General features: G+C 37.3%; 1 protein-coding gene across 3 annotated transcripts; it reads left to right on the forward strand.

The window, feature by feature from the left end:
• Positions 1–573: 573 nt before the first annotated feature.
• LOC109043959 (uncharacterized) lies at positions 574–14685 on the forward strand. 3 transcript variants are annotated; one of them, XM_072306232.1, is made up of 3 exons: positions 574–1353; positions 1879–2083; positions 4079–14685. In XM_072306232.1, exon 3 carries the CDS (start codon positions 4464–4466, stop codon positions 11322–11324), a length of 6861 nt encoding a protein of 2286 aa, XP_072162333.1. In that variant the 5' UTR covers positions 574–1353; positions 1879–2083; positions 4079–4463; the 3' UTR covers positions 11325–14685. The 3 variants fall into 3 exon arrangements, with proteins under 3 accessions (XP_072162333.1, XP_072162332.1, XP_018916897.2); XM_072306231.1 differs by having other exon boundaries at positions 574–1347; XM_019061352.2 differs by lacking the exon at positions 574–1353 and having other exon boundaries at positions 1406–2083.
• The last annotated feature ends 161 nt before the right edge of the window (positions 14686–14846 follow it).

The following is a 14846-nucleotide window of genomic DNA, read 5'->3' on the forward strand; positions in this document are numbered from 1 at the left end:
AAATGGATAAAATTCTTGAATAGCCCAGTATTGTTTACGGGAATCCATATACCCATGAATGGAAATTCGTAGTCACATTCATGAAAATCCATATTAGATAGTGAATCAACAAAAATTCATATCTCAAGTTGCAGTGTTTCAAAATCTCCACTCTCATCATATTTTACCAAAAGAGAAGGAAGCAACATTTGCATGAAATTTTTGAAAAATATTTTCCACACTGAAGAGAACAATCAGAGAAGTTCTACAAATGACGTCGAGAATTTTTCCATTTGAAAAATGAAATATGCTAGTAGCCCTAGTACCTAGGTAGAAGTGACCTTCAAAAAGTAATTTTCAAACACTGAAAAAAAAGAAAAACTGTTGAAATGATCGCTTTAGTAAAGGAACCCCTCTTGCCCAATTTTTCAAGTAAAATTTTATTCTTCGTAAAATTCATGTGAAGATTTCTTTTAAAAGAAAAATTGTCCATTTTGTAAGATTTTTTAAACCATTTGTTTCTAAATATTTTTAGTATTGACAAACTTCAGTTGATATTTTAAGATTTTTTAACACTAAGTGGGTATACATATACATTTTATAAGTTTTTCTCCTAAATTTTACCACTCGTAAATTTTACCTCAGGTACAAGATACTGCGAAAGGCTCTGTTAAAACTATTTTAGTTTTTTAAGAGATATTTTTGTAGTTTTCAAATTTCTTTCAGTCTGTTGTCTGCGTCGCAAATCGAGATTCATCTAGAGTACCTAGATTCATCTACTGATGGCCAAAGTGCGGAACCACGTATATCCGTTTGCGGCGTTGCAAATCTCCGGACATATTTACTTTTTTCTGTAACAGCGAGTCCACGCAATTTTTTCGAAAACCTCCTAGATTTTTCTGCAATTTGCGCAGAATATTTTGTAAGATGGCTATGAAGTTCGCTTGTTTCTCCTCGTCAAAATAAAACGAACGGAAATTTTGAAGCACTGCAGTGGCGATACGTGGTTTCAGACTTCGGCTATCGATTCACTGTTTGTTGTAGGTTTGTTGCAGTTTCACCGTCGATAATATCTATGCTAAGGTGGATTTTATTTCACGGAGCCTTGGACCCGCAATACGTAGACTTCACGAATATCCTTATCCGTGACCAAATTTCCGTACATTACACGGAAAGCTTCGGGGCCTCCAACCCAGCCTCGTTGATCTACACTGATCTGCTGTTATTGCCATTATCTGACTGATAACTCGAACCCCGATAACGAGTCGCTGACAATGAGTCGAGACCATTTGGCTGGTTTGTGTAACACACATATATGACAATTCTGCAAGAAATCTAGTGGAGGGGCGAGAAAAAATTGTGAGAAACGTAAGGGTAAATAATAAATATCAACTATTAAATTATGATGATGATGTGTTCGTCATATCTGTCACGTCAACCATTTTACCCAGACTGTGCACGATTCACGATTGCAGCAAAAAATCAAGAAATTGAATTGGGGTGGAGGTTTTCATTTTGAGGTTATGTTATCATGTCAGTCGAAAAAGTCAAAAGAAAAAGTATTTCCCCAATTACATACTTCTGTCTGTTTGTGTTTTTCCATGTATCCTCAAGTTATTCTCTCGGTTCTTTGAGTTGTGATAAAATATTCGTAATAGTGTGAACTGTAGTCTCATTGTGACTTGGGTGCCAGGCTAAATTATGTAGAAGACTTCTTACATTGCATCTGTCCTTACTTTTGTGGAACACTTTTTTTATAACCAGAGAAAATGAAATTATTCGTGCATTATGATACCTCTGGACATTCTAGATTCGTATATGATTGTTATAAGCTCGGCATGTGTGTTATATGTTCTTTTCATGGTACTCCTTCTCTTTTGTTTTTTGCGAAACTTCAAGAGCACTGAGGAAGACCGAGAAAGATTGCACTGTGACTATCCCATAGAATTGACATCTGTATCTAATGTCTATCAGCCCTGCAGTGTGGATCAGGGTGAAACCGTTTCCTGTCCACCGAGCACAGCAGCGCTCAAAGTTTACAGAATTTCCAAACCTCTCACCAAAATTGATATAAGTCAGATGGAGCGATTAGCATCATGATAGCGTGAGTATTTTATGTTTATTACTCTCAAGTTCTCAGATGATATTTTGCAAATTGCTTTGCTCCTTAGATTGCTCTAACTAGCCTTTGCTTCATTCATCAGATTCATCATAAGAATGCTCCTATGATTATCTATATATGTCAGCCTGCTACAGAAATGAGAGTTATACATGCTCGTCCCCCAAGTTCAGCCACTGGAATAGTTCACCGAGTTGCTGATCCTTTTATCACAATTGATATCATTCAGATTGAGGATGTAACTATGTGTCTAGTGTTGATTTATCTCTTAGATACCACAGATCTACTTTGATTACTTTTTAATTCCTCGGTGAAACTGCAGGAATACGCATCTCAGTGCACAACGTTCTGGACTCCCTAGAGAAGAGTTATTGTATGTCGAAACAAAAGTCATGCACTGTCTACGTCACCATTGATCAGTGGTGCCAGCAGTCAGTTGTCACCACTGCCATGCAGTACCTGTTGAGTGGCGCTGATCAGAGATAGACATTTATCTCAACCTACAATGTTTTTGCTCTTTCATGATTTATTTTTCAAATGGAAAACTATTTCTCTTTAAAACTTTCCTATTATTGTTTATCTATGAGAAGAAAAACTTTTGAAAATCTGAGGCAACCGGGTTGGCATGTTCTCCTACAATATAAAATGGAAGCGGGAGATTTTAATACACAAAATACAAGATACATGTTTCTGCAGTTTCATTGTCGAATTGCACTTGAACTATTCCAGATTGTATGACACATCTGTAAATAGGTCCCTGAGGTTTAAGTACACTTCCTCTCATGTAATGGTTTTCTTATCCATCCTCCCCTCATGTTCAGCCATTACTCTGTTCTCATTAACATTTGAGCAACTCAGAAATCTCTAATGCCTGATACGTTTTACAAAATTTTCTTACTTCCAAACTAGTCAAGGGTGAGGGAGGGATGTTGGATTAACAGATGGTTGACTAGGCTTCTCTAGACTGCATTTACCAAAGCTGGTGGCAGCTGCAGAATATCTCTTCTACACCTTGCGTTTTCCATGTCCAATTCACAAGGTACTCAAGCTTGGCGAGTTGCAAAGCGTATGACAAGATTTCACCTGACTCTACTGCTACCCTTCCCTGATCTTTCAGATGTTGTTCCACAATCTGAAGAACTTGCCTAGAAAGAGCTCTCTCTTCTCTGTTTGGTATTCAGAAGCTTTCTTTTAAAATCATTATTATTTAAGGAAATTCAGAGATGAACATTTCTCAAAAATCAACTTTAAAGCTTACCTCTTTTATCTATGGGAAGAGCTTGTTGACTGTCTAGTTATATTGGTCAAATAACTATCAACATATCGACGGTGAAACTACCAAACCACATATCTCGTTTGCGGTGTTTAAAAATCTACGCTCGCATTTTATTTTTTTGAAGTCCACCAAATCAATATTATTCCTTGAAATTTTCACAGAATTTTCTCCGCACAAAGAGGAAAAATCACAGAAATTTTCAAGACTAGACGTTAAGTAGTTTTTCATTTAAAAAGTAAAGTATGACAGGAAGTCTGCGACGTCGCAAACCGAGATACGTGGTTTGGTAGTTTCACCGTCGATATGCTATTTTTTGAGGCATTTTGCTAGCTGTCAAGTCTACCCAAAAAGTGACAATCATAGCGCATAAGTTGCCTGTTTTAGTCCGAAGCACATCACTTACCTAGAGTTGTACGCTATGCAGTATGGACCGGTTGATCAATATGAGGACAAAAACCTATGATTAATTTCAATTGCTAATCATCTTAACTTCGTCAGTGTGCTGCATTTTGCTCACTCTAGCCATGGCCCTTCTTTAACGATAGGCGTGTCTTTAATTTTCAAAACAAGTCCAAAACACCTCAAATGTTAATAATGTTCCAACTCAGTAAATCTATGTTCAGTTTTGACTTTCAGTTTGCTCTGAAAACAATTTTAGATGAAGTTGTTGCAAAGGAAAGTGATGTCTAAATTCTTGATTTCAGATTATTTGCGAGACTGGAAGGTTGAAAGCTTTTGGAGTGCCGAAGTATTATTGACAAGTGAGAGTCTTTCTTAATTCCCGCCTCGTGTCTGGGTGACTTGGACTTCATCTGGAATCCTTTACAAGAAGAGGATTACCATCGTTTTATTTGTCTTTGAATTCCATTTTGATAAGTAAGTCTGTAAGAATGTAGGTAGTCCTTCAATTGTCATCATTTTAGATTGCATACTGTTGCTACAATTCCCAACTTAGGGCTGTGTGTTTTAAGCAAGCCCAGTGTTATCAGACTTTATTCTTCTTTACTGTCAGTATTTTTTATCAGTATTATTGGTTTTTGTATTATATTAATATTCCTTTAGTATTGAAAAAATTCAAGTCTGTAAAATATGAAACAGATTTACTCTTTGTTTACGTGCTACCTTTTTGGGTTTAATCTGATCGATGTTGAAGGCTACCCATTACTCTCAGAAAATTACAACGAATCAGTGGCAGCGCACTTAGGTTTCAACTCATTCTATATCACTATTCTGGTCATATTAGGCTTGTCTGCAACATTCCTTGCAGGTTGTTTATGTTGTAAAAGGAAAAAAGGGTTCCAGGAATTCTCATCACAAACAAGAAGTACTGCAAGGAGTAATATTGAATTTGCAAATCCGCTTTCAACTGTCAATACTCAATCTGAGATTACGCTTTTTCCTCCATCAGGAGCCACTCCAATAACGTTCGATCCATTACCTCCATTGACTCCAAAACATCAACAAGTGCCTGCTCTTAATCCACGACCAGCTGCTTTCACTGATGCTCTTACAAAAGGTATATCAGTCCAAGCATGGTTCCAAGAACCACAAGATGATTTCCCACGGCAGCAGTTGCACTACTTAAGAGAATGTGGTCGAGGTTGGTTTGGTAGAGTTGTCGAAGGTGAGGCCCGTGGTATTCTTCCCAATGGAAGGACAAGTCGTGTGATAGTTAGAATTTTGCGTGAAGGCGCCTCTGATTCAGAGCAGAAATTTTTCTTACATGAAGCCAGACCATACATGGAACTTAGTCATCCGAATATTTTAAGGTTACTTGGCAGATGTCTGGAAAATGATCCATTTCTTCTCTTATTTGAAGCATGTAATGGAGGTGATTTGAAAAGCTGGCTCTCTCAAAATATTGCCAGTAGAGAGACTTTAACTCAACAGGGAATCACTCTTCGGATGGCAGCTGATATTGCTACAGGTCTTGCACACATGAACCATCATGGCTTTGTTCACACTGACCTTGCTGCACGTAATGTTCTCGTAACTTCAGATCTACGAATCAAAGTTGGTGACTATGGCACAAGCTTTGAAACGTTCAAAGATGATTACTATTGTCTTGATGTAGTTGCATTACCAATTCGATGGTGCGCACCTGAATCCTTGCTTTGCACGGATACTACAATTGAAACGAAGGAAGTGACAGCTCCAGCTAATGTATGGAGTTTTGGTGTAGTTTTATGGGAAATCTGCGAATTTGGCAAGTTGCCGTACACCAACCTGTCTGATGATCAAGTCATTGTTCAAGTTTTAGGAAGTGAAAAAGTGCGCTTGCCTGAACCAAGTTTTCCCTCACCGTTTAAAAATCATCTGTATTATTTAATGCAGCTGTGTTGGCGAAATCACAAAGAACGCCCATCAATTAGCCATATCCTCTCCATGCTGAATCATCTACTTACATCAAAAATCAAGACACCAAATGATATGGATGATTTTGAGCGCAGATGGGAAAATATGAAACCAAACACTGTCCCCAAAACAGATAATCACACTCCAACCATATCTGAAGACAGAGTCAAAAGTGATAATGACTCTGGAGTTGTTATGGATAATAAGCATTCAGCATTTACTGGATCAGAAATGGATTTAAGCAGTAAAAAATTACTAGCTGAGAGCTCTTCATCAATGACTATCTCACCGCAATTATCTGTCAGCAGCTCTGGTGGAGAATTTTTCTCCCAAACCTCTTCGCCAATCAAACTCAAATCACCAAGTTTGCAAAATTTACAAGGCTCTTTAGAGGATATAAATGAAGGGAAGGGGATAGATCGCTCGGTGGAAGATGTTCGAATGGATAAATGGTTACAGAATATTGAAATCAAGAATGAAAAAGATGCAAAGTTAGTGAGTGGTGTTTACAAAGCGATTAACGATCTTGACACTGCTCTGAGCTTAGAGAAGACCTCCTCCTCCAACGAATCTAGTTATGATAGTCCCTCCACGAATCGCAGATTGTCCGGCATTACGAGTGCAAATCCTGTGCCAGAATTCAAACTCGGTCCTTTTGTGAACAGCAATTTCCTCATGGATCGGAGACTCAAATTTCCCCCTGATAGTTTTCAAGATGATAGCTTTCTCATGAGGAGGACTGGTGATTCTTCAGGCACTGATACCGAGGATGAAATCTGGAGACGAAAAATTGAAAGAGGAGAATTCTCTGAAAAAGTAAAGGAAAAGTCAAAAAGTATAGCAGATCTTATGGTTCTCACACACATTGATAATAGTGATGGTAGTGAGTCAGACTCTTTGCCATCTTTCAGTTTCAATAAAATTGTGCGACAGAACACCAAAGCCAATGCCCTCACCAGTAGCATCGCTTTTGGAAGTGATAAGTGTATTTACTCCAGTTTAACAGCAGAGCAGTCAGACAGTGATTTGAAGAAATTTCAGAATGCCTTGAAGAAAAAAGATATGGATGATCCGTCCCTAAATTTTTTGCGTAGAGATAGTTTAACTTACTTTATAAATAACCCAAATTTTAAATTTAGTGATTTAAGCTCTACTAACTCTTCCAATTTCCATCAAACGGACCATTTTTTAGAGATAAGAGCCTCGGAGAAAACTAATTCATCCAAAATCACCTCAAAAAACCAAAGTACAGAGCCTTTAATACCCATAAAGTCCATGCCAGAAGATGAAGTCTCGGTTTCCAGTAAGCCAATTAGTCCAGCAACTACAAGTGTAGTTTTAGACAGCGAGTCTGAAATACCAAGTACAACATCTATGACTGACGTTATCAACTTGACGAATCATCTTTCTTCAGAGATTTCAGATGATGATGTACTTAAAAAGTCTTCAAATGGTCAGCCCTGTCATGTGGAAGAACATACTGCAATGATCCTTGATGAGAATGGTAGAAGTAACGTTCATTATGATGCACTGTTAGGAAATTGCAAGCAAGAGCAAGATAATCCTACAATAAATTCTGCCTTAGCTAACAAAATGTCACCTGGCATAAGTCACCATAATGAGTCCAGTGGAAAAGAAAAGATTTTAGACACACTTGATAGTTGGAATCTGACGGTTGAAGAATTGAAACCAGACTTTATCATCAATTCTACTATCAAAGATGATGTGGTGAAGACCAGTGATAGGAATAAATCATCTCACTACAACTTGAACGAGGAGGAACCAGACTCCAACTTTGGTAGTTGGAACACACATCCATGTACAGAGAAAAAAGGTGCCCAAGACAAGGAGCAAAGACAAGAGACTTCTGACGTCAACACTGACAGTGAAAAGGAAGGGAGTAAACTTAAGATAATTGATTTTGAGCTTGGTGATTCAGGAATTATTTTCGATGAGTCCTCAGAAAATACGCAATTCATCTTGCCAGTCTCATTGGAAACTAATCTAGAAAATACAGTAATTTTAGGTTCTTGTGAAGATTTCACACTAGGTTTGTACAAAGGCCTCAAAACAAATTCAGGTAATGAACTAAACTCGGAGCAAGATAATGAAGATGGAGACGAAAAAGGAATTGTTCTGGAATGGAACAGGAAGAACAAATTGGATGGAAAAAGTGTACATGAAAATCATCTTGAACCAAAAAATAGGGATTTGGATGAGAATTGTGATAAAATATATATTGAGACTGTTGATAATTGTGATTTTGTACCTGAAACTATGGGTGATTATACTTATAATCGTTTCTATGAAGATCAGTCTGATGACACGTATCTTGATTCAGGAAAATCTTCGGATGTTCTTGATGATGATAATTATGAGTTGCGGCCTTACACCAGTTATAATAATTTAGCTGACCAAAGTTATTTTAGCCAAGAATTACAAGAAGGTGAAGATTGTTCAAATGAACGGAGACAGTATTTTGCCAAACACATTGATCGTTCAAATACAAGCCGTAGCCCAGGTGTAAGTACAGAAGATTTGGCTCTTAAAGCTTTGACACCAGATGATGAAAAGAGTAGTGATACTGGTTTTAGAGACAAAAGTAGTCCAAGTGAAAGCTGTGATGATATGTACAATAACAAGTATAATTTGGAGGATATAGAAAATGAGTTGAAAGACTCCCAACGTACTTCTCCTATTGAGAGCCTTGAATTAAATCCTCAACATGAAATTCAGGTTCATGATTCATGTGAAATTAGGAAGTCTGGTGTAAACAACTCATTCATGTCGGAAAATGGATTGAGGAAGGAACCATTTTCTTACCATTGTGACGAAAATGTCGAAATTGTAAAGAACAACTTGCAAAGCATGCCGAATTACAATGCAAATGATAACAACATAGTGGATAAATTACAATCATTAAACAAAGAGGATGACAGAACAGCCACCGAAGATGCGCCTAGAATTGAGGAAGACGAAAAGCCACCCCCTAGCTACGAAGAATATGAGCGACTTCATGGTAAGTTCCAACCATTTAAATTGAACCGAAACTCATACGATTTCGAAAGTTCCTTCTGCACTAATGAAGATGACAGGTTAAGGTTGTCGCTTGAAAAATGTCACTCAGCCTCATCTTCTGATTCAGAAGAGGAAAGACAACAAGATAGAATTCACGAGGGAGGCCAAGGATGGTATTTGCACTCAAGAAATCCTCAGCATTTGGAGTCAGTGGATAGCAGTTGGCTCCCAGAAGAAATCACAGATGACAATGACAGGGGTGAGGCTGTTAATGAAGAATATCTAATGGCAATTCGGAATGAATTAAATGAGAAATTATTAAAAATGCATCTTCCAGGTCTCAACTCAGAGGAAGAGGAAGAATCAACTCATGATGATCTTATTATTTGTGAAGATTTTGAATCGAAGAGAAATCCCAGAAAAGCTACAAATATATTTATTCAGTACAGCAATTTCTCAGACTACTTATCCCCGATCGCAGAAGAAGATGAAAACAGATGTTCTAGTAGTTCCTCATCTATTTCTGACACTTCCGATATTTCTAGAACTTTAAGTCTTCATGATACTGAAAAAGAAGGAATCGATTATGAAAGTGCACCAGCCGACACCCCAGCATTGCAAGAGTGCCAAGAGCTTACTACGATTTTCCCAGATTCAAGTGAGACTCAGATATTAAAAAATTCAGGTCTTAAATCTCAACAGCTCAATCCATCTTACTCTCTAGAACTGACTACGGATCAACTTGAGAATGCAGATCCTTGCTCTGAATATTCTGTCGGTAGTATTACACCAGTGACTGGTTCGCCAAGTGCTACTAATCCTAATGCAACCTTCTCATCTTTAAACGAGAGTCTCTCAGAAGTTTTTCTATCTCCTAACTCAGCTCAGTCAGATTTAAATTTCACTGATGATAAAACAATTCACTCCTCATCGGACGAAGATAGTGGCACAGACATAGAAACTGACGAATGTCCTCTTTCGCCCTCCAAGGAATCAGAGGCTATTCAGGAACAATCCAACTTTACAAAAAACGTAAACGAATTGCTGTTACAATCTTCATGCATTCTGAATGATGAAAGGGAAATTAAAAACTCTGTAGAGGGCTCCCAGCCACACAATGGGAAGACATGTGCCTCACTAAATTGCAATGAAACTAAATTAAGTGAGACTGTATTCACTCCTCAAAATTCTGACACCAGCAATGTTGCTGATGAAATGAAAGGCAGTGCTTCCAATTACTCATTGAATCATAATTCATTGATCAGCTCTCATTCAGAGCCTCGAACATCTGAGACTCTCTCACTTTCTTCCACCATAAAAAATCAAGTTGAGCTAAGTTCCACCTTAGCTTTTGAAGATTCAGTGACAGAAGTGAATATAAAGCCTCCAACACATGACAACAACAGTTTGATTGGTGGTAGTGAAGATGGTGACCCAGATCAGGACCCGAAAGAAAATTATAAAAACTACTGTCGAAAAAAATTTAAAATTACCAAAGTAGATGAAAGCATTAAACCAACGTTGAGTGAAGATTTTGGTAAGAAGGTGAACGAATTTAGTAGTGATCAAAAAATTATCGTAGACAACGCGGAGCTCAACCGAAGACTGAATGAAATAAATAGAGTGGCGCATGGCAGATTAGAAATTAATTTACCAACCTCTGAAGTGAGTGTGCCTTTGCCCTCTCCATCTGACCAGAATGACTGTCTGCACCCATCTTCATGGCTAGTCCTGCCAAAACTGTCAGACCTTAAAAATTTGGAGAAGCTAAGTGTCTCTGAAGCCAATAATAACGATGATCAAATGATGTCCACCTCTTTTATTGATTCTAATAGTGCTGAGAATTCTGACATAGAAGAGACTTTAGACTCAGACAACAACTGGAATGAAGAAAGTAGAGTTACGGACTCTAAAGCTGTGATAGACGATGGAGACTTTTGGTGCGGAAGCTCTGAATTAAACGCTGCTTTGAATCATATTGTACAGGAAGAAGATTCAGTTGAAAAAGATGATGATTACGATGATGAAGACGATGAAGACACAGCAGAATTCGTCCCGTCATCATGGAATAGTCAAGCGACTCCCATTAAATCGGCACTTAAGAGTCCTGAAATGAAGAGTGAGCCAAAGAAAAGTGTGTCTTTCAAACGACAGCGATACCACTGTGTTTACGAGTACCCAAGAGAGGAGCATTCAGACTCTGAAGAAGCCTCGTGGGAAAATAGTTCTCGTTTCTCTCCTCTCATCAATTTTGACTTCTCAGAGTATACTGACTGGGAGATGGGTGTCTCCGATGACGGCTTGTCTGTGGAATCTTCTCAAGAGTCAGAAACAGAAATAGTCAAACCCAGTGAGAAGCACAATGTTTATGCTCTTACTCCGATTGATAAAGATTTCTCCTTCAACCCATCATTAGATGATGATGAGTTTTTCATCAGCAGTTCTACACGTCCATTCAAGAATGATCAAGTCTCACTTAATTGCCAATTTTTTCCGGGAAAAACTTATTTAGATGACAATTTTACCCCTCTTGCTGCAGATATTGGCGAAGAAAGTAAAATTGAAAAAGAATTGTAAGAGGCTCAATATGTATGTCGTTTATTTTTTTACTAAGTAATTGGTATTCTTCTTACTTTGCTACTGAATGAACTTCTAAATTTTGGTGGTATAAATTCTCCAATCTGTATCTTTCTGATATCACCATAGGAGCAGGAGTTCCTTGCCAAATGCCAACATGCATAATGCTCCGTCAAAAGGATGGCAGTATGAGTGTGCCAGTAAGAATTTTTTCTTATACTAATGAGTAGAATCCCATACGTTCATATATTATGAGATAACGGAGGCAGTAATTACATCATATTTTAGGAAGCTTAAAATTCTGGATCACCCATTAATTAATGTATCAGTAGTTGTAAACGTTTAAAGCAGACCTGTTAGCTTATCAATGAAGTCATCAAATAATTATTGTGAAGTGTAGTGCTGCTGTATCCTGTTCAGAAGACTATAATTTTAGACAACTTTTGAAGAGCATGAGACTGATCGTTAAATGGGATTGTAGACCTCACCTCGGACACCATCTTAAAGTTTACATACTGTTGCCGTGTGACAGTGCCACAATAATGAACGACTGCAAATTATATGTCATGGCAAGATTTTTTTTTTTATGGAAGTACATAACTGTCATGTACATTTGTAATTAGTCTACATTTAACTCATTATATTCAGTAGGTGCATAATGTACCATAAAAATTGATATCTTCATATTGTACCTAGAATGCTACAATTTATGATGGAGCTTCATGTGTTAACTCCTACTCTGAGTCGTCATCAGTAACCTGAAAAAGTGGTATTGGAGTGACTGTAACACTTTTGAAAACTCTAGGTTTAGGTCTTCCAATCATTTGTCTATTACTCAATTATTTTCAGAGTCATTATGTTTGTTTTATTATTGAAATTAGTTATCTTCGTTCAATTTAAACTGTCTGTTGAATTATTTTAATGCTCAATGAGATCTTTTTAAAAACAAGTCACTAATGGCAATACTAGTGGCGAATATTTATCATTGATTTGGACTAACTGATCATTATTGAGAAATGATTTTGTGCAATAGCTTTAGTTTGCTTATGTTCTTAAGGAGTAATAGAGATCAAGTGACATCATTTAAAGCCTTTGATACATTTCAATGTTTCCAATCATACCAAAGGATCTGATCAGCTTGTTTCGGTTTTCCTACTCTTGAGAGAGTGGTAAAAGCCTAATAAGGTTATCAAGGTTATATAAATTGCATCAAAAGGTTGTAATGAAATCACTATATCAGTTGCTTAGACCTTTTCAATGGTCAACATACTTCATAAACTAACCCAAAGCCAAATAATCTGTGAAAGGCTGCTGTAGTTTTTGAATCACCTACATACTTAATTTTCATTAACAATTAGAGAAAGAGTGAACATGAGATGATAGATATTGATCATTTGAATTGTCACTTGAGGCTAATGAATCGGGGTTTGATTAGCACGAAAATTTTGTAGGTTGCAGGCACCGGTGTAAATTTCCCTCAAGGCTTTTTACTCATTTATTCGGAATGAGTCATCCCTAGGGATGGGAACTCAAAAATGTCTTGGCTTGAGATTAAGGAGAGAACTCAAAGTAAAGTCATTTTCACCCACTGAATGGGAGCTCTTGCATGCCTCAGAGATTTGCAATATAAATACTCACACTCCCATAAAATTTTGCAAGAGACACAATGATGCCTCTGAGTATCTCTGAAAAAAATTCCCTAGCCCAAAAAAAGCTCTCCAAGTTGAGGGGATCCCCTACACTATGCTGAGAGTGTACCTCTATGTCCAGTCAATTTTTCCATGTGCAGATAGGGATCGAATACATTAGCTGTGTTGTGACTTTGTTTTTGAACTCCAAAGCTGGAAGCATGGGAATCCTGCCCGTGTATTCGCTCTTCGTTTGTGCATGGAGAATTTGACTGGATTCAGAATTGACCTCTCAGAGTCTCAGCACAGTGGGTCCCTTCCATTACACCCTCAACTTTTTTTGGAGCTCATTTCCGAGAAAACCGGTGGCACCATCAAGTTTCTCGCAAAATTTCACACGGACAAGCACTTACATCGTAAATCCCTGATGCGTGCAAGAGCTCTATTGAAATCCCTTCATTTTCAGCAGTCTCTTCACTTCTGTGCGTACCATTTAGTAGGTCCATAAACTCTTCCAATCTTATTCATAATAGTTTTTAATTAGACTCATCAGTAAATTGAACTATAACCATCTAGCACTCATACAGGTCACTAACTTAGTTCTCAGACCAGTGATTCTCAAAAACTGAATGAGAAACTGTGACAGCCATCCGTGTTTAGTTGTGCCTCGTGTTTCCTTAACATTAATCTTAAGAGGTAACTGGAATCCGTCTCAATTTTCATTTTGTATCACTTTTAATTGTACATTTTATGTAAGTATTTTATTTGTTTTAAAGTGTAAATTAATAAAGTAGGTATTCGCAATGTATTGTAAGCAATGATGACTTTTTTCCAGTGATCCTGTCTAGTTGCAGCACTCGTACATTTGAACAATTAGTTGCTACCTGTGCACTGTCGATACCCAGAAGAGGCAAAAAATGTTTAAATTTTCAATGTTTTTGTTTGATTGTGATAGTACTCAGAAAAATGATGCAGTAAATGATATTACTAAACATTTTGGTATTTTACTGATTCCTTTTCAATGCTGCAAGGAGTGCTTCAGTTTTGCAGCCCTTTCCCATCCATTGCTACTTTTAAGCCACTTTTAGTGCTGTACTGTTCAGTTTGTACCTACCTCCATTTCAATCCATGAGTTTGACCCTGATGAGGCATGTTAACTTTTATATTTCATCTCTTCACTCTAAATAGCCCTGAAGTATTCTTAAATCCACATCTTGGGTCTTTACATGTGCTCTCAGAGGATTGAAGTGGAGCTTTCTTTGGTGGATATTGATGAAGAAAATTGTATTATTTTCAAATTGAGATTTTTGATACCTGCCACAGGATCACGCTCCATTTTAATCATTCAGCTCGGAAAAATGTGCAGCAGTGGTAAGCAAGCATCAATTTAGTCAGCTAAGTTTTGAACTCGATATCTTTATTCAGTCTTATTCAAAAATGTAGGCGCTGAGTATCTATTAGCAAATTCCTGAAATTACCAAAGACTGGAAAAATATAATTTTTGAGTTCATTACAGATGATTGAGCCTCACAGTTTCATCATTGAATCACTTGTATCTTATTCACATAGAAATTATGTTTAGTGTATCAGGAACTTGATGTAGTTCTTAATTTTGGGTCCATGTGTAACTTTAAAAAAAAGGACTAAGTACGTTAACTAATTTATACCGATATTTGAAAAATGTACCTTAACTTATGAATTATTAAACTGTTCAGAGGTTTTATTCAGTTCAATGTTAAGCCATTTCTTTTTCTATTCCTTTTGGGTGTGGTTTTCATCAAGATTAAGTGCTGAGATAAGTTATACGTTATTGAAACGATGAGGTAAAGCTCCAAACATTGGGCATTTTTTATTAGTTTCAATAATACATTGACGGTGAAACTCTCAAACGACG

This window comes from Bemisia tabaci, chromosome 1 (assembly GCF_918797505.1).
Source record: "Bemisia tabaci chromosome 1, PGI_BMITA_v3".
NCBI classification, from domain to species: domain Eukaryota; kingdom Metazoa; phylum Arthropoda; class Insecta; order Hemiptera; family Aleyrodidae; genus Bemisia; species Bemisia tabaci.

Bases quoted from the DNA above. Each gene is read 5' to 3' on its own strand.
- LOC109043959 (XM_072306232.1), top strand. From the start codon at position 4,464: ATGAAACAGATTTACTCTTTGTTTACGTGCTACCTTTTTGGGTTTAAT.